Source organism: Leptosomus discolor, chromosome 15 (genome assembly GCF_034619465.1).
Source record: "Leptosomus discolor isolate bLepDis1 chromosome 15, bLepDis1.hap2, whole genome shotgun sequence".
In the NCBI taxonomy this organism is placed as follows: domain Eukaryota; kingdom Metazoa; phylum Chordata; class Aves; order Leptosomiformes; family Leptosomidae; genus Leptosomus; species Leptosomus discolor.
This window is the reverse complement of record NC_141405.1, coordinates 4,412,627-4,433,673: the sequence shown is the minus strand read 5'-3', so window position 1 is coordinate 4,433,673 and position 21,047 is coordinate 4,412,627. Positions and strand designations below refer to the sequence as shown.

Below are 21,047 nucleotides of genomic sequence, written 5' to 3'. Positions count from 1 at the left end.
CCCAACTCCCCCCCATCCCGTTCCCCAACCCAGCCCCCCCGGCCCCAGCCCCACACCCCCCAGCCCCACCCCCACCCTCACAACCGCAGCCCTCTCATATCGCCCCCCCCCCCAACCCTCCCCTCAGCCCCCCCATCCCATCCCCCCCCCCCCCCCAATCGCCTCCCGATGGGGCTGCGGGTACCGGGCGGGGGGCGCGGGCGGCTCCGCTTTACGGCTGCGCGGCGGCCGCCGCAATGGGCGGAGAGTTTGCGACAGGCCGTAAAGCTGTGATGGGCGGGCCTGGGCCGGCACCCCGCGGGGTCGGTACCGGGAGGGGCCGGGGCGGGGGGAGGAGGAGGAGGGTGATGAAAGCCCCCAGGGGGCGCAGAGAGGAGCGAGGCGGTGCTGGCGGCTACGACTTTATTAATGGCGAGCCGGGGCCGGGCTGGACCCCCCCGAGGGGTCCCACAGCACGCCCCCCCCCCCCCCCCCGCCCCCCGGTTCCGTGTCCCGACCCCTCCCCCCTCCCGGGTCAGCCCAGCGGGACCCCCCCGGGGCTTGGCTGAGGTCCCCTCAGGCTGGTGCCCGCCGTGCTGTGCCACCCCCCGCCGCCGGTACCGGGCCGCGGGGCGGCTGCTGCGGGGTGGCGGGGGGTCTGCGGGGGGGCTGAGGCAGCCCCCGGCGGGATGGGGGGGCTCCGGGGCCGCGGGTCCGGCTCAGTTGGTCGACGAAGGCCTCGACCTCGGCGAAACGTGCCGAGAGCCGCCCCAGCTGCTCCTTCAGGGAGCTGAAATCCCGGTACAGATCGTCCAAGGCCCCCGACAGCGACCGGATCCTGCGCCGGGGGAGTGGGGTGAGTGGGGAGGGACCCACGCCGCCCCCCAAAAAAGGGCATTCCCCGCCCCCCCCCCGGCCCCTCACCTCCCGTAGTCGGGCAGCACGGTCTGGTGGTCGAAGAGCAGCAGGTTCCTCATCTGGGAGGTGATGGCGAACTTCCAGTTATCCAGGACCAGCGACAGGTTGGCGCAACCCTTCGCCGGTGCCCTCTCGGCTGGGGGGAGCGGAGGGGACGGGCTGGCTGGGGCAGGACCCCCGAGCAGCCCCAAGAGCCCGGTCATGGGCAGGACCCCCGCCCCAGCACCCCTCCAGCCCTGCATTTGGGGGGGGGGGGGGGAGCTGCCCCCCCGTCAGGGCCAAGGAAGCTCTGGCCCTGCCCGTACCCCAGCACCGGCAGCCCCTGTTTGGTGGCGAGGGGGGTCTCGAGTGGCGGGGGGGGGTGTGTGTGTTACCGTCTGCGCCATCGTCCCACGCTGCCGGCCGCCGCTTCAGCTTCGTGGCGCAGCCCAGAGCCACGAGGAGCAGGAGGGGGAGAAGTCGTGACATGGCGCTGCCGGGTGAGAGCGCGGTGAGAAGGGCCGCGGCCGGCGAGGGAGCTGGGACCCCGCGTCCCCGAGGGACCCCGGAGCTGGGTGGCCGCAGGGGTTTTGTGTCCCTAAGGGCCCCCGAAGCTGGGTGGCCGCGGGGGTGTCGTGTCCCCGAGGGCCCGGCTGGGCACATGGTGAGCCCAGGTGCCATCGCAGCCCTTTCTTGCCACCTACCTGCGGCGAGGAGCCCCGGCCGGTTGCAGGGACGAGGCAGCCGCTCACCGGGCTCGGCTCCCCCGGCTCTGGCTCGGCACGGCTCCCGCCGGCCCTTTTCAGAGCGCTGCTCTGGCGCCGGGCCCGGCCGCCCGCGGCTCCGGCGCTGATTGCAAACAGACCGCCCGGCCACGGCCCAGCCGCGGTGCCGAGCGCCCGGTGACGGGACGCCGCGTGCTGCCCCGGTCGTGCCGGCGGTCCCAGCCCGGCACAGGCTTAACCGACCGCAGGAACCACGGCGCTGGCTCTGGTTTCGGGTGCTTTTATTCAACGTTACTCGCAGACCCTGCGCCCGGGGTCAGTCCAGTCCAGGCACCACCGCACACCGCTGCAACCCCAAACACCGACAAACCCAGGGGGGGAAAAGCAAACCGCAGCCTGCGAGCCCCGCGGTGGGGCCGGGCGGCCGCTCCGCTAACGCCGGGGGTGGGGGGGGGGTTACCGGGGGTCCCTGCCCGGCTGGAGCGATGCTGTCCCGGCGCAGGACGGGGCCTCACGCCTCCCCTCCGACACGGAGGGCACGGGGCAGTGCTGGGAGCGGGGCCCGGCCGGATTGAACTAGGGCCCGAACCCGGGGCAGGGGGTCTCGAGGATGGGGCTGAGCCCCAGGGGCACCGCAAGCCCCCGCCCCAGGCCCGGCCAGCCCCCCCAGCCGGGGTGTAAAGGGGAGAGAGAGCGGCAAGAGCATAGCCTGACCCCCAGCCCTGCGCGGGGGGACGATGTCCTCAGAGGGCCGAGCTGCTCTCTGCGGGGCGACACGGCCCATGGAGGAGGGGGACACACACACCCCCCTCCCGTAGCCCCCCGCGGTGAGCGGGCAGGACGGGGAGCGCACCCAGCCGGGTGCCGAGGCATCTCCACCGCACGGGAGGGAGCGAGCGCCGGCTTGGCGCTGTGCGTGCTGTGGGAGCGGTGCCAAGCCCGGAGCTGGCACATGCCCACCTCTTGGCCAGTGCCAAGGACGGGGGGGGGGGGGTGGCCCCATCCTGCTCCGGGAGCGCTGCCAGCGCTCGGGGCACAGCCTGGCAGAGCCGCCGTCTGGCCCAGCGCCGTCGTCTGCTCGCTCCGCCTGGGCCACTGAGCGCAAAAGCCGGTGGTCCCCGGGCTGGGCAGGGGAAGCAAAGCTGGGGGCAGGGGGACGCCAACAGCTCCCCGTCACCTTCGCTACGCTGGGAGGCTGCTTTGGGACAGCAAGCGGGCAAGGAGGGAGGTGTCCTGGCTGGCTACAGCCCCCTCCCGACCCCCAAGTGCTCCCCCAGTAGCAGGCTGGGGGTGGCAGGGGGGACAGCCCGGCCCCAGCTGGGCAAAGACCGAGGTGAAGCGTTTTTTTCCTGGGCCAGGGGCCAGCGTCAAGCTAAAGCCGGGGCACCCAGCTCCTGCTGCGACCGTGGGGGGCGAGGAGGAACTGGGGAGGGCCCAGCTCTGCACCCCTGCGGGGGGGCCTGATGGGGAGGGGCGGGGAGGGAAGCAGAAGGGAGGATGGGGAAGGGTCAAGCACCACTCCTGCTGCTCGAGGGTTTGCTCTGTCTCGGGAGTCTGCCGCTGGGCCGGTGTGGCTACCTCAGGGGCAGGCTGCACATCTCGCAGTGGTCCATGCCGGGCTGGTTCATGTAGGTGCAGTGCTTGCAGGCCCAGATGGCCGCCGAGACGGCGTGTGTCGAGCCGCCCATGGCGCCGTACTCCTGTAGCCCTGAGATCTGGACGCCCACCGTGCCTGCGAGGGAAAGGGCCCGCTCAGAGCAGCGCTGGGAACAGCCAAACCCCGAGCAAGTTTCCTGTCCTAATCCAGGCAGGAGCCCTCACCCCTCAAGACCCCGCACCCTGGGGAGGCTCCCAGGGGTGGCAACCCCACCGCTGAGCACCGCAGAGCCCACGCTGCAGCCCCCCCAGCCCAGCCCCGCTCCCCACGGAACGGCTTTCCCCTCACCCGAGCCTCCAGCAGCCTCCGCCGCAGCTCGAGAGCGGCATCGTGCAGCCGCTGGCCGGCTCGGCCCAACCCCTAGCCCGAGGGACGAGGGACAAGGGACACCCCCCCCCCCCCAGAGGGACTCCCCCCTCTCTTACTGCAGAGCTGCTCGATGGTGGCCCACTGCTCTGATTTTTTCCAGGTCTGCGCGAGCTCCTCATTCTTGGTCCTCACAGCTTCCAGCAACAAGCTGATGCTGTCCTGGAAGCCGTAAGAGGGGAAAAAGTCAGCGTCGGACACCCCTCTGGCACCCAGGCTGGAGCTGGGACCGGGGAACTGCCTCCTCCGCCAGCCACAGCGAGACAGAGCGGGGAGACTGAGCTGCCGCCCCCTCCTAAAAGGCCCTTGGGGGGGTCGCAGGCAGGGAGCAAGATGGTTTCTCCCTTCTGCTCCCCCCTCCCCGTTCAGACATACCCCTACACCCCAAACGCGTCCCCTCCCTCTGCCTGGGGGGCGGTTATCGCCTAACCGGGCTGCAGCGCCGCGGCGTGCCGGCCCCGCACGCCGCCCCAGCCCGATCTCCAGCCGCCCAGGGTCAGCCCGGCCGCCCGGCGCAGTCCTCGGCGCCCTCGAAGCCTCCGGCAAACACGTGGCCCCGCTGGCTGGCCCCGCCGCTGGCGCCACAGATGTGAACCGGGGAGCTGGGAAGCTGCCAAGCCACCGCCGGTGCCCGGCCAAGATCGGCAGAACGGCGCAGCCAGGAAGTCGTTGGCCTTCGCGCTGCGATTTGGGGGGGGGGGGTCTGCTCGCGTTATCGTGACGACAGGGATTTCTGATTCGGAGATGTTTTTTAAAAACGTTTCCAGCTCTCGGAGCTGCAGCCAAGTTGGCTCCGTCCGCTCTGCGACCGTGCTAACCACCACCACCCCCTCGCCGCGCCGAGCAGCCTGGCGAGAGCTCTGGGTTTGGGCAGGGGCTTTGGTTTCGCTTTTTAAACCTTCTACCGCCAGCTCAGCCTGGAAGAAGAGGCGCTGGGCCAGCTGGATGGCCTGAGGCTGGGTCGGTCACCTCCACCCATGTCAGTGACACCCCGGCGATGCTGACGTGACCCTTTCCTCCCCGGTACGTACCCGCAGAGGCATGACCTCGTTCGTGACCAAGAAGAGGAGCAGGTGGAAGTCAGAAATGATGTCTAGGAAAATGGAGGAAGTATTTTGGGACAGGTACGTGGCCAAGCTGTGGAAATCCTAGAGAGAGGGGACAGTAATAAAAGAGAAGTCACTTCCCCCTATGTGATAACTTTATTTTCCTCTGTGGATCCACTAACAGACTCGGGAACACCCCTGTCTCTTTTGGGCATGGGCTGCATCATGCAGAGACCCTCCCAAAATCAGACCCCAGGCCGGCTGACCGAGTTGCAGCTGACAACTGCCCGAGAAAAGGATCTTTGGGCCCCCCCGAGCTCCCCTATCCGAGCACCTGAACCACCCCAGCGCATCCAAAGCGGCTCTCAGACCCAAGAGATGCCGCGCAGAGGCCAGTCAGCTCAGCGGAAGGCCCAAGTCCCTGAGGAAAAGGGGCAGATGAGGACAAATCAGCCCCCTCTTCCCCATCCTCTCCTCTTCTGCTCTGCTCTTGAACCCAGGGCGTCCTCAGAAACGAGGACCAAGGCAGGTGGGGAAGAAGCAACCTCTCCCGCTCTGCCGACAGAGCCGCGAGGGGCAGCAACCCCCTTCTCGTGGGGACTTCTGGGGGAAGCCTTCGGCACGGCCTCCTGAGAAACATGAGCTGTTGCTGCTCGAAAGCGACTCGAGCGCTGGCAACACCCAGCGAGTGCCTCGAGCCCCCCCTGTCCGGCAGCTGCCGCCGCTCACCGCGGCGGGCCTCTCGCAGTAAAAGGTCTCTGCGGTTTAAAAACCCCGCCAGGAAGAGAAGCGCTCCCGGGAGCTGGAGCCACAGACCCTCGGCTGGGAGAAGCGGGTCCCGTGTTGTTACCGTGGGGCTGCAGCCCCCCCCCCCCCCCCGACCTCTTTGGTGGTGCCAGCCCTGGCCGAGGAGCCCTGGTGCCTGTCCCCGAGCACGGAAGGCGTTTGGCGAGCACTGGGCTGGACCACGAAGGGGTGATTTAAGGGCACGACCGCAGCCGGCCCTGGGTCAGCAAGTGCAAGGGAGGGAGGGGACCCGCTCAAGTTAAACGCAGCTTTGCTCCCCCTCGCTCCTTACCTGAGTTTCTCCCAGCACATCGCGGTTCTCGATGGGGAATGGATTTTGAGAAATAGAAAAAGTGTAGACTGGATCCTTGGGGAAGGTGGTAGTAATCTAAAAATCCAAGAAAGGGGGATCAGAGCGCCAGCAGCCGGAGGGACAAGCGGGAGGCTCCTGAGAAGCCGCAGCAGCCTCGGCTAACACGTTAGAGCTCGGCAGGGAAGACGGCGAGGCAGCGACAGCAGGGATGACAGCAGGGATCTTCGGACGGGTGACGGTGTCACTCCGATCAGCGCGCCCCTGGGCTCCCGGCAACCGTTTCCAACGAGGCCGGAGGGAGCGGCGCCGAGCTCGGTGCTGACAAGAGCCCAGCGCCATGCCGCCGGGAGCAGCCCCATGCCGCCGGGAGCAGCCCCATGCCGCCGGGAGCAGCCCCATGCCGCCGGGAGCAGCCCCCTCTCCCAGCACAGCTCAGCCCCCCCCCGTCACCCTGGGGGGGTGGGTCACCTTCCCGCCAAGGGGGGCACTGGGGAGGGCGCAGCCCCGCTGCGGCTGGCTACGGGGTGGCCAGGGGACCGCGCTGCTCCGTTTGGGGCCAAGAAAACGCCTTTGGGCTTCACAGGAGAGTCACGCCGTGCTCTGGGGGGGCTCACCCTGTGCTGAGGGGACGGGGAACGGGGGGGTCCAACGTTGCACCCGCATGACTGAGCTCACAAACCAGCGCTTGGGCCAGCTTCTGACTTAAACCAGTCCCGATTCTGGGGGATTTAAAGCTTTGGTGTCTGCCCTGTGGGTGAGGCCCTTTGTGAGCAGAGAGGCAGAAATACCTGCCAGGACAGCAGTAACCGGAATAATGCCTTTTTTTTAAAAAAAAAAAGTGACAAAACATGTTGCTTCAGAAGTGCAGCCTTCCAGCCTGCTCCTAAACGCACGTTCCATCCATCTGTTTTCATCCTAATCACAGCCCAAGTAGCCCAGGAAGAGATACTGGAGCAATCAATACGCCCCAGCGCTGCCGGCTGGCACGGGGCATCCGAGGGCCTGGCACAATGGGCCCGTTGTTCCGGACTGGGATGTTTCACACGTCCCAGTGTCAGCCCGAGTGCCGCGCTGGTGAGCGCCACACGCAGCAGAGAGTCACCGGGGACGAAGGATGAGGCCGTGGAAGCCTCCCGGCTGCCAGCTCCCCCGCGGCCACGGGACGCCGCCTGTGCCAGGGGCAGCTGGACCAGCCCAGTTGCTCTGGGTGGGTTTAATCGTTATTGGCACCATCTCTACCTCCAGCAGGATCATCTGTCATCTGAATTATTGGCTTTCCTGCCTTCTGCACTGTAACAGTTCCCTTTCAAGCCAAAAGGCAGAGCCGTGCCCCCGTGCCGGGCAGCTCAGGGGCAGGCAGCAGCCCCGCTCCAGCCAAGCTGGGCTCCAGCGTGAACTCCCTCCCCCAGGAAAAGGCCCTGCTGCACCACCCACCTGGGCTCCTGAGTCACTAAAAGGAGACGGAGCCTTAATTGCTGCTCAGAGACCGACAACTGGAGCTTTCTATTTAGGCACTGCCCGGCACACGCATCCGCGGGGCTGGCTGCCTCCCCTGCGGCGCGGCGACGTGCCAGTTCCGAGCCGCGATACGGCACCAGGCAGCGCCTTCCCGGCAAGTGTGTGTGTTCCCCGGCCCCGCAGCGATCCCAAGGAGCCCTGCTGCTACCCCAGAGCGCGCTAGAAATGCCTGGCAGCAGAGGGGAAAGGGGAAAGAGAGAAAACCTGTACCGGGAACCACCTCCGACGTGGATTTGAAAGGAGGGTTAAGAACTTCGCTCCGCCCTGACCGTGCAGCGCATACTTACATCTATGATTAGGTACTCGACCGGGAGCGGGCGAGCCAGCTGTGTGATCTCGTTGCCAAACTTGTCTATGTCCTGAAAGAAGAAGAGTCTTTATTATTCCTCAGCAGGGAAGCGGTAGGAAGCCTGAGGGATCCTGCCCTGGAGATATCCACGCAGGAGCCCGGGGATCCTGAGCTCTGGCAGCTCGTGAGGGCGTAGAGAAGAACCTGCTCGTACGTGGGTGGGTGCTGCAGAGCTGCCCGGTTCCCTGCGGCTCCTCGGGGCCGGAGATCTCCGTAGCTCCGTCAGCCAGGACCTCTGTTTCCTCGGGAGTGTGTAGTCACCAACCACCCTGGGCCCCTGTGCCTCAGCCAGCGCCACCGGGGAGGTGCCCGGCGTTAAGCAACGCCGCGTAAGGAGCAGCGCTGCCCGCGGAGGGAGGGAGGGAGGGACAGCGCCGCGGCCGCCTCCCGCGCCAAGGCACACCTGACTTGCTGCAAAACCGGCCACGGGCCTCTCAGCCAGCTCTCGCTTGGGAACTGGAAATCCGGGCCCCTTCTCGTACACAGACCTGAAGAGCCAGCACATCACCACGCAGGAACGTGTTTTGCTTTGCCAGACGAATCGAACGTAAAGTTTAATTATGGAGAAAAATGGCCAGCATATGTTCATTAATCATAAAATGACAATTAGACGTGATTTATGTCAAACATGCTGAGTTCAAAACGCAGCTTCAGAAATAAATTCATGAGAACTGACACTTTTCATTAAAGATTCTGTAAGAGGGGGTTGTATTTTCTACCGAAATCATCACTTAACATGTCATAAATCATTCACTGAGCCCCACATAAATCATACGCCCATAATTTCCAATCAGGGACCTTGCATTAAAGTTTACATTTACTGAGCTCTCAGAAGTCCCAGCGGCTGGAGGCACACCCAGAGCCGCCACGCACCGGCGGAGCCATCGCCGCAACCCCTCGGTGGCTTTTTGGGGGACCTCAGCGAGAGGCTGTGACCCCCCCCCCCACTCCTCCAGCGGGTCCCCCCGCGGGGCTCGGAGCGGCGTTCCTCGGGGCGAGCCAGCGAGCCCCGGGATGAGCCGCCCACGGCCGACACCCTCCTCTCCCAAGCCGTGTTTTCCCCCAGCGCTCGCCTCTCCCCCGCTCTCGGCGCTGCTCGGTATTTACCCAGCCCAAAAATGCGGGGCGGCAGCCAGCGCCCCGCTCTCACGCTCTGCTCTCCCGCTACACCCAGGCCGACATCGCCCCGGCAGGCTCCGGCACGCCGCTGCCCTCCAGGCAACAGCCCCCCTCCCCGAGCCCCCTCCCCGAGCATCCTCTGTCCCGAGGAACGGTTCCCTTTGTAAAAAAATAAAACAAAATAAAAAAAAAATCTACCTTCCAGCCTTTGAAGCTCCTTTTTAAAAGCCATTCCGATAAGGATCTTTTCTCCTTGAACATGACAGGTTGTTGGCCCTGTGGCTATTTCAGCAACGAGCCTGGTGGCTCGTGGCCTCAGATCTCTCTGGCTCTGACAGGAGCAGGAGGAGACGTGGAGCCTTTTCAGGCAGATCACAGGACCTGAAAGCTAACCTGCTTCTAGATCGCGGCGATACCGCAAGAGTCAGGAATCAAATCCAATCAGACCGAATCAGCTTCCCAAACACAATCCTGCCCCTGCAAGAAAGAACCTGCAACAACTCACACGTAATTAGCCCATCTGGAATTCATTTTCAAATCTAATTAAGTTCTACTATGCAGAAACATTTTTCCAGCACCTGTTCGCTTTAATCTCCGCCTCTGGGGATTTCCACGTTAAATGCCCCTTTTTTAATGTCACACTGCTGGGGCCTTCAAGACGTGCACTAGGCTGTTGCCACCAGACTGGAACCTTGTCCCCCTCAAGTCAAGGGCATGTCCCGACCCTGCTCCTGCCCAGACAGAACCCCACCGCCGCCGCAACGCCGGCACTCTTCTCCAACCCCCGTGCACCATTTTATTAGGCAATTACATTTTAAAGGCCTTAAACGTCAAGCCGGGAGAAAGACATCTTCATCCTGAACTCGCCGGGGCCCCAGCAGCGCCTCTTGGCGCGTTATTGCTGCGGTCCCGGAGCCCGAGACCTCCAAAAGCCACGAACGCCCCGCCAGCAGCCACACCAAAGGGAGGCCAGGAAGGGGTTAAACAAAGGCGCAACTATTTGGCTCCTGGACAAAAAAAACCCAACATATAAATAAATCAAGCAGCAAGGCCTGGAGGATCTGGACAATGCATCAGGCCAAAGACAAGAGCAAAGTGGAGATTGCATCAGGCACTGCTGCTGCTGCGATCGGAGCCTTTCAAACCTCTGTGTGGAGGCAGGAGCTGCAGACGGATGAGGAGGAAGAGGGGAAAGGACAGGGGGCACCCGCAGTGGGAAAGGGCTTCTGGGTGGCCTCGGGAATTTCGATCCGAGGGCCAGCGGAGCAGCCAAGCGAGGAGCCTGGGGTGGCCGCCCGCCAGGAGGGAGGCTCCGGCTCCCCGTCCCAGGGCATCAGCATCCCCCGCTGTTCGTCCTCCCCACGGGTTCACTCTGCTGAAGGCACCGCGGAGCTCAGCGTCTGTCTGTCCGTAAAGCCCAGCCTCGCGCTCCCCTCCCATTTCCAAGAGCTTTACCAGGCAGTCCTGCCCCCTCGCACAGACAGAGCAGCTGACGGACAGAACTCAAGTGACTTTTCTACGAGCGAGCGATAGGTCAGCGAGAGTTGAAACCCTTCTCAGGAGACTCCTCGTGAGCGAATCGAGCATCCTCCTCCCCAGAGCAGCTGGGACATTTAAGGCTAAGAAGGCTTTTCCAGTCCAACACGAACCGCTGGGAGGAGGCCAGCCAGGGGAAGTCCTTCGCTGCGAGTGAACACCCCCCCGCAGCCTGGCTCTCGTGTCTTCCCCGGGAAGAGGATTTCAAAGTGAATGCAGGGGGGAAGCAACACGTGCCACCCCGGGGACAGCCTGGCTCAGAGGTCCTGTTCGGCTCTAAGAAAAGCAGTGCCCTGGCTCAGGGCTCTCCCAGGGCCAGATGGGACCACACGGAACAGATGACAAGCCCCGGGCTCAGACACCGCCTCAGCTGTCGCCGACGCGCAGAGCACACGCGGGGCTCGGCGAGGGCAAAGGGCTCTTTCACCACACTGGTGCCGTTGTGAAGGGCTTTCGCCTTACGCCATCCCGAAGAAACTCTGTGGGAATATTAAGGCTGCTGTAAAACGCACTTCAGGGCAAGGATGACACCTTCGTGTCTGCGCTCCGCTGACACAAATACCTGTGATAAGAGACAAAGCCAGCCAGCCCCCAAAATCCAATTAGTCAAGTGTCTGAAGGGTCTGTAAAACACAGCGATCTCTTTCCCCCATTCGGTGGGAGGTTGGGATGCCCACGGCGTTACCGGCGGAGCAGCTCGGCAACGCTGCAGCGCCGCAAAGTTATGGGCTTGGCAGACTGACCGCAGGGAGCTGGGGGGGACAGCGGGCACAGGGGGGGACAGCGGGTGTTGGGGGGCAGGAGCCCAGCAGGAGGGAATCGCACCCGGCCGGGGCACTGAGCACCACCACAACTTCAGCTCCGAACAATCAACCCACGGTTTGGCAGGCACGTTCTTAGCGAAACCAGAAGCAATACGGTTATCTTCCAGCAGCAGACGGACAGAGGAACAAGTGCTCCTTTGGGGATGGAAAATGCCCCCCTGCGCTCTCCAGCTGGGCTCGCTCTCGTCCAGCCGAGAAACCGGGTGAAGTGGCCGTTGCAACAGCCTCCTCTCGACTCCCCAAGACAGCGGTTCCCCCGACTTGCGCATCCACGGCTTGACAACAGCGACTCCTTCCCGAGTTTGCCCGCGTCGCCCTCGCCAAGCGGCGTGTGCCGGTTGCGCAACACCCGCGCTGGGAGCGGCGCTGCGCTGTGACGCTTCGCAGACCGCTCGAGAGGCCGAGGGGGATGGTTTCTTCTTTTTGGCTCCTCTTACCTGAGGACGCAGCTCAGAGTGAAGCAACTCGTACTCCCGGTCCCCAAAGCCCTCGGCTCACACGCTAGAGCACCGCTCCAGCCACGCGGAGCAAGCGCGTACTGCCAATTCCACCGGGGTGGCTCCTCTCGGCAGCGGGGCGAGCGGCCAACACAAAGAGAATGGTAAAGAAATACAGAAATCACAAGGCTGGAGGCTCAGGAAAAAAACGCCTCGCCTCCCGAGGCAGGACATCGGCGGGGCCATCAGTTCTCCCATTGCCACGGCACCACCCCAGCGAGGTGAGTCACCTTCGGGCAGGACCAGCTGCAGCCCCAGGGGATGCAGGAGCCCCCAAACCGTGGTGCAAACCGTGGAACAACAGCTCGCTGACCCAAACCAGCCCCTCCTCTCTTTCCAGGCCTCCCTTCGCCTGGGCGGTGACGTCCCCAAAGCTGCAGCTGCGGGTCCTCACCCCCTTCCCGCGCCTGCAGCGTCACCGATCCAGAGGGGATTTTTTAGCAGCCGTCGCTGAAGGAGCAACACCCGCTGCGAGTGGGGTACAAGACATCTTCTTTGAACAGCGTGACGGGCTTACGCCGCGCCAGAGGTGCCACCAGCAGCCCCTTTTCCTGCGCCTGGTCGCAGAACCGACTGCTGTAGACAGATACGAGAGTTCAATATATTTTTTTTTTTTTTTTGCCTTTCATCTGGATGCATGGCTGTTCTATAAATACATCCACCCTACACAAACACCGGCCTTCTGGTTCTCATCCAATTAGAATAAATTTGTACAGCTCCTTTCATCCTAAAGGGCTTTTCAAGTGAATACTTGCATGTTACACAGAAACAGAAATACGGACTTTTCTCTCTACCAGCGAGAGCTCCCGAGACAAAAATGCAGCAACCGCTCAAAAGCGCAGCTCTCTGCCCAAAGCGAGCTGGGGGGCAGCACCGAGGGGACCTGGGGAGAAAGCTGCTCGGCTCCGGCCGTTTCGGCAGGGAACGGGGCGTCGCACCACGAAGCCGCTGTCCTCTGCAGCGAGGCCAAGCGCCGGCCTCCTGCTCCTCGCACGGTATTGAACTGACACTTTGACACCGCTGCTGTCACCAACCCAGTAACTATGAGGTAGTGTCTCTGACCTCAAGCCTCGCACATTTAATGAGACCCCAAAGGTTTGCGAAGCCAGGAGTGACTAAGCTTTCCGTTGATTTAAGAACATTAAAAAAAAATTAAGAGATCCTACAGCCAAACACGTTTAAGGCTGAAGGACAATTACACCCACCAGAGCAGTCCTCGAGCCTTCCTCGAGCACATCGTGAAAAAGGCAATTACGGAGAGAAGTTATAAAACATATGAAAGAAGCTGCAGCCTGACCCGGCGCATCGGTGGTTCATGGAAATTTCCACAGCGGGGGCCGGAGCCACCCGCTAGCATTTGGTTTATCTCCCTGCTTCGGATTACGAACGGGAGCAAAGACCTTATGGGAACACCCACCGCCTTCCTGCTACTCCCACCACCCAGGGTGGCCCACATGTGGGACGCAGACCTGCGGGACCTCCTGCAAGGCTGCACCCCGACGGCGGCGCAGCGCGGGCTCCGCCGGAGCAGGACCGCAGCGCGCCAGGAGATGATCTCAGCGTGGCGTCCGGGGCCAACCTTCACACAGCCGAGCCCCGCTGTCCCCAAACCGGACCGGGCTTATCGGCTCCCAAGAGCCAGCTGCCTGCGTGCCGAGGAAAGGGGCGCGGATCCCCTCTACCTTTCCTCTCGAGCACTGAATTTAGCCAAGAGGTGCTCCCCATGGGCAGGTGGTTCAGCGTGGCGGGGTGGAGGGGGAAGGGGGAGTCTCCCAGGCTGGTGCACCCCGGCCAGCCTTTCCCCGTCTGGGGTTCAGGGCACGCAAGAGCATTTTGAGCAGCTCCGTTTCGGTCGCCGGCGCACGCCGCGCTCCTCTCGGCCGTCCCCCACGAAGGCAGCTTTGCTCATCCTCCGCCCCTTCGCGGACAGCGCTAACGCCGGCGGCCGAGCGGGCCGTGCGTATCACACGGACAAGAATGAGATTAACTAACTTGGGTGACGGATGGCTAATTAGTTGGCAAGCAGCGCCATTAATTAATTCCGCTGTCCTTGCTCGCGGGGCACCGACATCCACCCGGCTGAGAAGCAGCGCTGTCAGCCTCCGCAGCGATCCCCTCCCCAAGGTTCTAACTTGGCCCTGCAGATACAGGGGGAGCTGAAAACCCCCCAAACAACCGCCGAGGGAACAGCGACAGCCCGCTCCTCACTAACACGCCGTGCCGAGGACGGCAGCAGACAGGTTAGCAGCAGCGCTCCTGCGCGACGCCTCACCGGAGTATTTTGGGGCCGCTCGGGACGCGCGTATCCCCCGCTGCTCCCCAGGACCAGCTTTTGGAGCTCACTGTCTGACCTGACACCCGGGCATGGGCAGCAACCCCAGCATGAGAGGAAAGCTGGGGCACACCCCAGTCCCTTGCTCTGACAGCCTCTCACCTTCCTTTTGTCGCAGAGGAGCACGCCCAGGGCCGTCCCTCCACTTGCTGCACGAACTACACCACCTTTTGGTGCACCCGCCGCCCGGGGGGTGCCCGTAAGCGTGTCACACACGAGCGAATCCCCGGCACCGCGTGAGGAACCCGCCGCTCTCACCGCACCAGCCGCGCTAGCACACACCGTGCGGCCGCGCCGCGGAGGAAGCTGAACTCAGCCGGGGATTAAAATCAACAGAGAAGCGTGGCAAATCCTGCCAACACACACGGAAGGGGACGTGAACTCAAGAGCACTTGCTACGGGCCCTCGGCGGATCACGGCAGAGCTCATTTGGAAGCCGGATAGCCAATGGCTACTGCTGCAACGGAAACCCTAACAGCCCATTTATGAGGGGGAAATGGAGCTTATGCAATTACTCTGCAGCCACGTGGGGAATGGTTACGACTGAAAATAGTCCAGAGCTCAAAGACATCCTCTCCCGAGCCGGCCCTCCCATTTCCAGAGCCGTGGCGGCGGCTCCCCCCGCCCCAGGCGCGCGGCCCTTACCTTGTAGAACACGTCAGGCACGTACTGCTCGCTGCTGGACTCCTTGGCGTAGCCCAGCTCTGGCGCGTCCCGGCAGGGCAGCAAACACTCATCCCGGACCAGCGCCATGCACTGATTCGAGACCTGGTAGCCCTCAAAGTGGACCTGGTTGTCCGGACCCCCTGGAAGAGAAGAGGCCGGTTAAAAACCCCGCAGGAGAGCGGGTGGCCCCGCGTAGCTCCGAGAGGCTCCGAGAGCAACACGAGCCACGATGGTCTCGCTAGCGAGAAGGAAACGCCGGGGCTGCTGCGTGGGAAGTCCTTCTAGGCAAGAATCCCCTCGAAATTCTACCTTGATTTAGGAACACACGTTTTTCGCAGCGAGCCTGACAGGACAGACCCCTGGAGCGACAGCAAGCGCTTGGCCAGGGGCTCCCGGGAGGCGAAGCTGCTCCCGACAGCACCACCCCGCAGGTACCTTCTCTCTTGCACAACAAAACCCAGGCACACGGCTCCTGCGAGCCCGTGCCCTTTCCAAGGAACCACGAGCTGCAGATTCAGGGCTGGTCACCTAGGAATGTCAGGCCTAAGAAGAAAAAGCGTTTTCTCGGCCTGTAACGGATGGCTTGGCGGAAATCTGACACGGAAAGTGGAAATTAAGACCCTGGCTCGCTGATAGATCACATGCTTGGCGCTTTAATTTGGATAATGTAAGCAACATCAGGTCATATGTCATTAGACTACAACTGGAAAGAGAAGATACAGACAGATGGTAGGAAAACGTTACTATTTCCAAACCTAGGAATTCAGGAGGGGATAGGAGTTAATCCATGTAGAGGATTAAAAGGCAAAGTCGATGCAAACTATCCAAATATATTTGTACAGCACAAAAGGAAGGAATCAAATGTTTAAATAGAAACCTGATGGGCTGATTTAACAGAGGAGAATGAAATTATCTGGAACAGAAAAGAGGAAATATTCGTTTTCTACCCTTTGATCTCTAACCTCAACCACTCACTGCTCCAGAACAAACACTCCTAGAAATTAAACATAGACCAAGGCACGGGGAAGGCCTGAACAAAGCTAGCCATCATTTTCTCAGTAAAGCACTTTGTTTAAAAAAAAAAACAACCCCAACAACTGAAATAAATAATAATAATAATAATAAAAAAGAATGAGCAAGCTACACATCTAATCTTTCCTGAAAGATGGATGCGTTGAGCAGTCTGGAAGGTACGGGCGGCTGTCTGACTGCACTGGCCTGGCCACTGAAAGAGCGTTTTCACTGCAAAAGGCTCCGGGAACACTTACAAAACCTGGGCTCAGAGCAGGCAACAGAAGATCACACTTTCGGTTTTTATGCTATTTGGAAGTCACGCGGTTTGTTTTTTCTTTTTGTTTTTTCCTCATTGTGTTAAACAGACCCAGAACCCAGTGTATCTGCTCCAGGGAAATTTTAAATGGATACATGTGTCATCCCGTGGAGAGCAGCAGATTGAACTCCTAACGCTACCACTCTCCCAGCACATGCCAACATCTCCCCTCGCAGCCCGGGCTGTTCCGCCAGCGCCTCTGGAGACTGGCTGTGACAACGGCTCTAATCAGAGGTGACAAAGCAAAGCATCTCACAGGCTTCTCCGTTTTATTCAGGCAAACAAACAAAAATAAAAAACGTTTCCTTGCCGGGAAGAGCACAGCACCCTGTGTAAGGGCTTCCCTGACAGCGGCACAAGGGAGATCAAGGTCCCTCCTTGAGGCTGAACCAGCCCGAGCCACTTCCAGGCTCCGGATTGCCGCGGTTCTGCGCTGCTGCTTTCAGGCAACGCGACTCGGAGCTTCAAGATTCGAAACAGAAAAGGGAGCCGCTGTTATTGCCCTGGCTGCAGGCAACAAAATGCTTTCTGGATCAGAGAGGCGGCTGCTCCAGGGCTGAGCCTCAATTAAGTTTCCTGCAGGGGACAGGGTAAATAATTGTGGGGAAGAGAGCACAAAGAAAGAAAAAGTATTTTACTTGATAGAGCAAGGCAAACCCCTCGTTAATTAGGACAGATGGGGACCAGGCTGTCTGACTTCTGCTGGCAGCTGCGTCTCCTTCGACGAGCAAGAGATAATTCATGTGTAACCCCGAGAGCCGGGGCGAGCCCAGGCCAGTTTGTACCTGTAGCCACCACCGTGACAAACTTGGATCCGAAATGACCATCTGGAGAAAGGCGACAGATGTTGGGCTGCTGGTTCTGAAAGTACCCAGCTGTGATGCACTCTTCTGCACTTAGGTAATGCGTGTCCTGAGGGAAGAGCAGCAGCGTCAATAAATAGGACAAGGTGAAGTAGCCTGGACCCACTTCCCTGGTCTGCAGCCAAAGGAAACGACCAGCACCCCAGTAAAACACCCTTTGGTAGGAAGCTGCTGCAAACTGGGAAAAGAATGTGACAGGGCAGCTGCCCAGCCCTGAGCCTGGCTCTCGCCAGGGCTGTCCCCACTGCTCGTTCCACCCACCTTTACACACCTTTTCTTTTTCTTTTTTTTAAAATGGGGTTTCATTTTCCAAATAAGGATCGACTTTAGAATTACAGGAAGCTGCGAAGGTCAAAGTTGGAGCCACGAAGCTCTGACAAAGCCCAGCCCACAGGAACATCCTCTGCCTGAGTCACTTTTGCTCACCCCGTTCGCACACCACCCCACACCACCCCGTTCCCTCCGCTCTGCTGAAGTTTCTTAACCCACCGGCACCGCTTCCTCAACGCAGCGCGGGCGAAGGGCCGCAGGCAGCTTCGCTCCCTATCTAAACAGCTTCCAACCTCTGTGAGCCCAGGCTCTTTTTCCTTCAGAAGCTTTGGAAAAACCCCATTTCACGAGAATTCCAGTCCCAGCGTCACCTCCAGCCCTGGCTGAGTCCTCTGCTCGGCACGGCCAGCGCTTATGCGATGACACAAGCCCTCAGCTGGAATTAGCTGCACACTTGAATCTCACCTTGTTTCTGCTGTATCGAACGGTCCCTTTCCGCGTGTCTTCAGAGACCAGATCAGTAAATATCCAGCCAACCTATAAAGAAGTGTCATGAAGAAAGTTGCTTTAAGGAAAAAAAATTAAAAAAAAGGCAAAACCAACCCCCAACCCCAAACGAGGAGAGCGCGGATACATTTTCTCCTAGCAGGACAAGATGTTCTTGGCTGCTCACAGGGCCCTGCTGCATGTGCCTGAAGGAAATGGCTCTCCCAGCTGTGCTGGGCTCATTTGAATCCCATTTCCAGGAGCAGCATGCCAGCTGGCCGGCCAGGGGCACCTGCAGCTTTATGTTTCACTATGGAATATTTTTTCATGGAAAGATCTGGAGGCTGCAAGAGGCCTCTCAGCCGCTACCTCCTCCCACCCACAGCAACAAGCATTTCCTATGGAGCATTCAGAGCAGCCAGCGGATGACAAAGCAGCTCACATGATCTCATTTGGAAGCTCGCAGTCACTGCTGAAGATAAAGCTCAGATGTTCCCACTGGAGTAGGATTCACGCCAAATCCGAGCCTGCTCCGCTCCGAGCCCCACATTCCTGCTTCCTGCGTGGTGTGCACACCGGCGGATCGATGTGTGCACACACACACACACCCCCACACACACCCCACTGCGAACCCTCCTGCACACCCCTGCCACAGCCAGCCCCGATCAGCCCCTCCTGACCAGCTCCCGCAGCGTTAACCCTTCAGAGGGGGAGCTGCTGATTTGGGTTCCCAGCCCGACAAAAACCTGCAACCCGCCCTGAGTCCCGTGTGAAGTCGTATTGATCAAAAATACCTCCGCAAGGAGCAGAGGGAAAGCGTGGAAATAAATAACACACACAGAAGCTTTGCTTCAGACACTGGCAAAAAAGCTACAGATCTTATCTTCAGAGAACAAAAGACCTCACCACAGATGTTTATAGTCTACTGTGCCGAGTCTTTTCTGATTTGTGCTTTCTTTAGCAAGTCAAATCTTGTTTGTGTACGTCTCATTCCTGGCAGGCACACGACACCCAAACCGGAAAATATCAGCAGAGGTTTGAGAGATGTCAGCAAACCAGTGAGTGCTGATGGGCTGACTGGCAGGCTGCGGGCAGAGGGGAACGGAGGACTGAGGCTCAGCTGCCGGGGGACCTGCGCTTCCGACCCCCGTGCAGGTGAACTCGCCACGGCCTCGAGAGACGGGACTCCACAGAGGAGGCGAAAAAACAAGCAGGAGCCTCCGCTCCTGGGAAGTGGAGCGCGGATTCTGCCAAAAGGAAGAAGGAACCCAGAAGGCGACTCCAGCTACATCTGTGCCAAATTAGCACTCACCGGGGAGATGCTACCAGGAACGGCTCCTCTGTGAGGGGAAATAAAGGGGAAACCACGTTTCTGCTGCTTTGCTACTCCCTTTGATGTCACGCATGACAGAGGACTGCTGACTTCAGCTGCACAGCCCTGCTCGATGCTGGGGCTCAGGAAAATGCTCCTGGTTTTGTTTTTCATGCCTAAAAGCTACTGACCCTTCAGCTAGATTTCGGGTACACCCCAACGGTTTTGAATAACCCCGCCGAGCTGCAAAGAACCACCGGTGACTTTCGTCACTGCCACCCAAAGACGCGCGACATCCGACCATGTCCTCACCTTTCTCAGGCCAAGCTTTGCAGCGATCTCATCCACAACCTCGGCTTTTGGATCTTCCAGGATCTCCAGGCTGTTCTGTGTACCAATCTGCAGCAAAGAAACAAAAACTGACTAGTAAGATAGGACAAGAAAAAAAACCATAGCACGCCTGGCCATCGCCAGGAGCGAGGCAGCGCTCTGGGTTTCCCCTTTGGTGCTGCCACTGACCGGTTTCACCCCAGAGACCTCCTCTACTCGCAGCCCCATCCCCTCGGCGCCCTCCAGCCAGGTTTGCAAACTCTGCCGGGGTTTATGAACGAGAGACTCGGCGTTTACAAAGAGGCCGTCGCTGTTTCCCATCGCGCTGGAAAAGGCGAGAGATGACATCGCTTTCCCAAAGCTCTGCGTTCAACCTGCCAGGTTGGGACCGCCGTTTCGTCTGACTGAACCTCTGAGCAGCAGCGAGGCAGGAATCCAGCGGCTCCCAGAGCCCGTGCCCAGGCCTTCCCCCGTGCTGGGGAGCACACGGCTCCATCTGGGTGCGTTTCAGAGACCAGCTCTCTCGGGTGGGGAGATGCCGGGGCAAGAAACACAGCGGACACCGCTTGCCAGGAGAGCGAAAGCTTCCTCGCTTTTACTGCGCACAACCAGAAGCACGTGAACCTCCAAAGCAGGGGCTTAACAGCGATACTGAAACAACAGAGGGCACGGCTCTGCTCAGAGTAGGAAGGAAGAACTTCTCAAAGGCTTGCAATTCTGCTCCCACACACGCCCTTCCAGAGATCCACGTGTTCTTTTCCCACCGACAAACGTGTTGCACTTCACTCTAGCAACCCTGTAAAAATCGCCCAGAGGAAGCAAACACACGACCCACCACGGTACTGTTGCGTACGTCGTGTCTGCGCTGAGAAAAGCGACTTTGATCGGCGCTGAGGAAGCCAGGAGGTGAACTCGACCTCCAGCCGAGCCTTGTGCTGCGGGCAGAGGGGCTTTTCGCACGCGCCATCGCCATTTGCAGCTCTCCCACCCTCGGTTCAAGCTTTTCGGTTTGCCAGGCCAGGCTTTGGCTGGACCTGCTCCAGCGGCAGCCTCCCTGGAGCGCTCAGCCGGGCGGAGCGCGGCGCTGGGCGGTGCCGTGCCCCATCTAGTGGGGACTCAGGCTGCTCCGAGGCATCGAATCGGATCCTCGGCCCCTCGATCGAGGCCGCAGACTTCGTTTTTGTCTAATTAAGCTGCTTAAATCTTCCCAGAGAGCTGATAAGAAATTGAAGCAAGGGCTGCAACTTCTTTTTTCCCCCCCAGTACAGAATGTTTTCAAGCTGTTCCATACCATCACCTCGGAAATCCAGTGACCGAGGAAACATGTAAATCTACTATGATGAAGCCTCTAGTTTTAAATCACCAGAGCACAGAGCAATGTAAAAGAAAAAAAAAAAAACAAAAAGCAAATCTGGGCTTTAAAATTCCTTCAGTGGCAATAACTGACAGTGATGTAAGAGACATAAATCACATCGGTTTTGTTTTCCTTGTGGAGCTGCCATCGGAGATCCCGCGCGAGGTTTCCCCCACCAAACCGCGTTCCCACGCTCCCCAATTATCTTTAGGAGTCGACGCTGCCGCCCCGGCCCCCAGCTCTTACCTGCGGGGGTTCGTAGATGGCAGCGACCTCGGCCCGGATCCCCAGAGGGATGTCTTTGTGCTCCGTGTACCGGCCGTAGAGATACCCCAGGTGTTGGTTCCCCGTCTTCCGCCAGAAGTCGAGGAAGCGATCTGCAATGGTGTGGTTCTCAAACATGATGTTGTCAACATGCCTGTATTTCTGTTCGACAAAGTTCAAGCGTCAGGCCGGCCTCCGCTCGGTCCGTGAGCTCTGCCCGTCGCCAGC

General features: G+C 60.4%; 2 protein-coding genes across 4 annotated transcripts in view; both read right to left on the bottom strand.

The window, feature by feature from the left end:
- Positions 1 to 555: 555 nt before the first annotated feature.
- LOC147414367 (uncharacterized) lies at positions 556 to 1,557 on the bottom strand. The gene is made up of 3 exons (XM_086473835.1): positions 1,272 to 1,557; positions 904 to 1,033; positions 556 to 817 (listed from the first exon to the last, which is right to left on the bottom strand). Exons 1-3 carry the CDS (start codon positions 1,555 to 1,557, stop codon positions 556 to 558), a joined length of 678 nt encoding a protein of 225 aa, XP_086329961.1.
- Positions 1,558 to 2,684: 1,127 nt separating this feature from the next.
- Positions 2,685 to 21,047, bottom strand: part of NPLOC4 (NPL4 homolog, ubiquitin recognition factor) — a 28,639-nt gene continuing 10,276 nt past the window's right edge. For 2 of the 3 annotated variants that reach the window (XM_086473727.1, XM_086473729.1), the window contains 10 exons: positions 20,802 to 20,981; positions 19,184 to 19,270; positions 17,539 to 17,610; positions 16,726 to 16,852; positions 14,590 to 14,750; positions 7,575 to 7,646; positions 5,749 to 5,844; positions 4,656 to 4,772; positions 3,684 to 3,786; positions 2,685 to 3,333 (listed from right to left, as the gene is read on the bottom strand). In XM_086473727.1, the coding sequence (XP_086329853.1) occupies positions 3,176 to 3,333; positions 3,684 to 3,786; positions 4,656 to 4,772; positions 5,749 to 5,844; positions 7,575 to 7,646; positions 14,590 to 14,750; positions 16,726 to 16,852; positions 17,539 to 17,610; positions 19,184 to 19,270; positions 20,802 to 20,981 (1,173 nt within the window). In that variant the 3' untranslated portion in view covers positions 2,685 to 3,175. Of the gene's footprint in view, positions 3,334 to 3,683; positions 3,787 to 4,655; positions 4,773 to 5,748; positions 5,845 to 7,574; positions 7,647 to 14,589; positions 14,751 to 16,725; positions 16,853 to 17,538; positions 17,611 to 19,183; positions 19,271 to 20,801; positions 20,982 to 21,047 lie in introns of those variants that run through there. The other variant, XM_086473730.1, reaches the window with a different exon arrangement.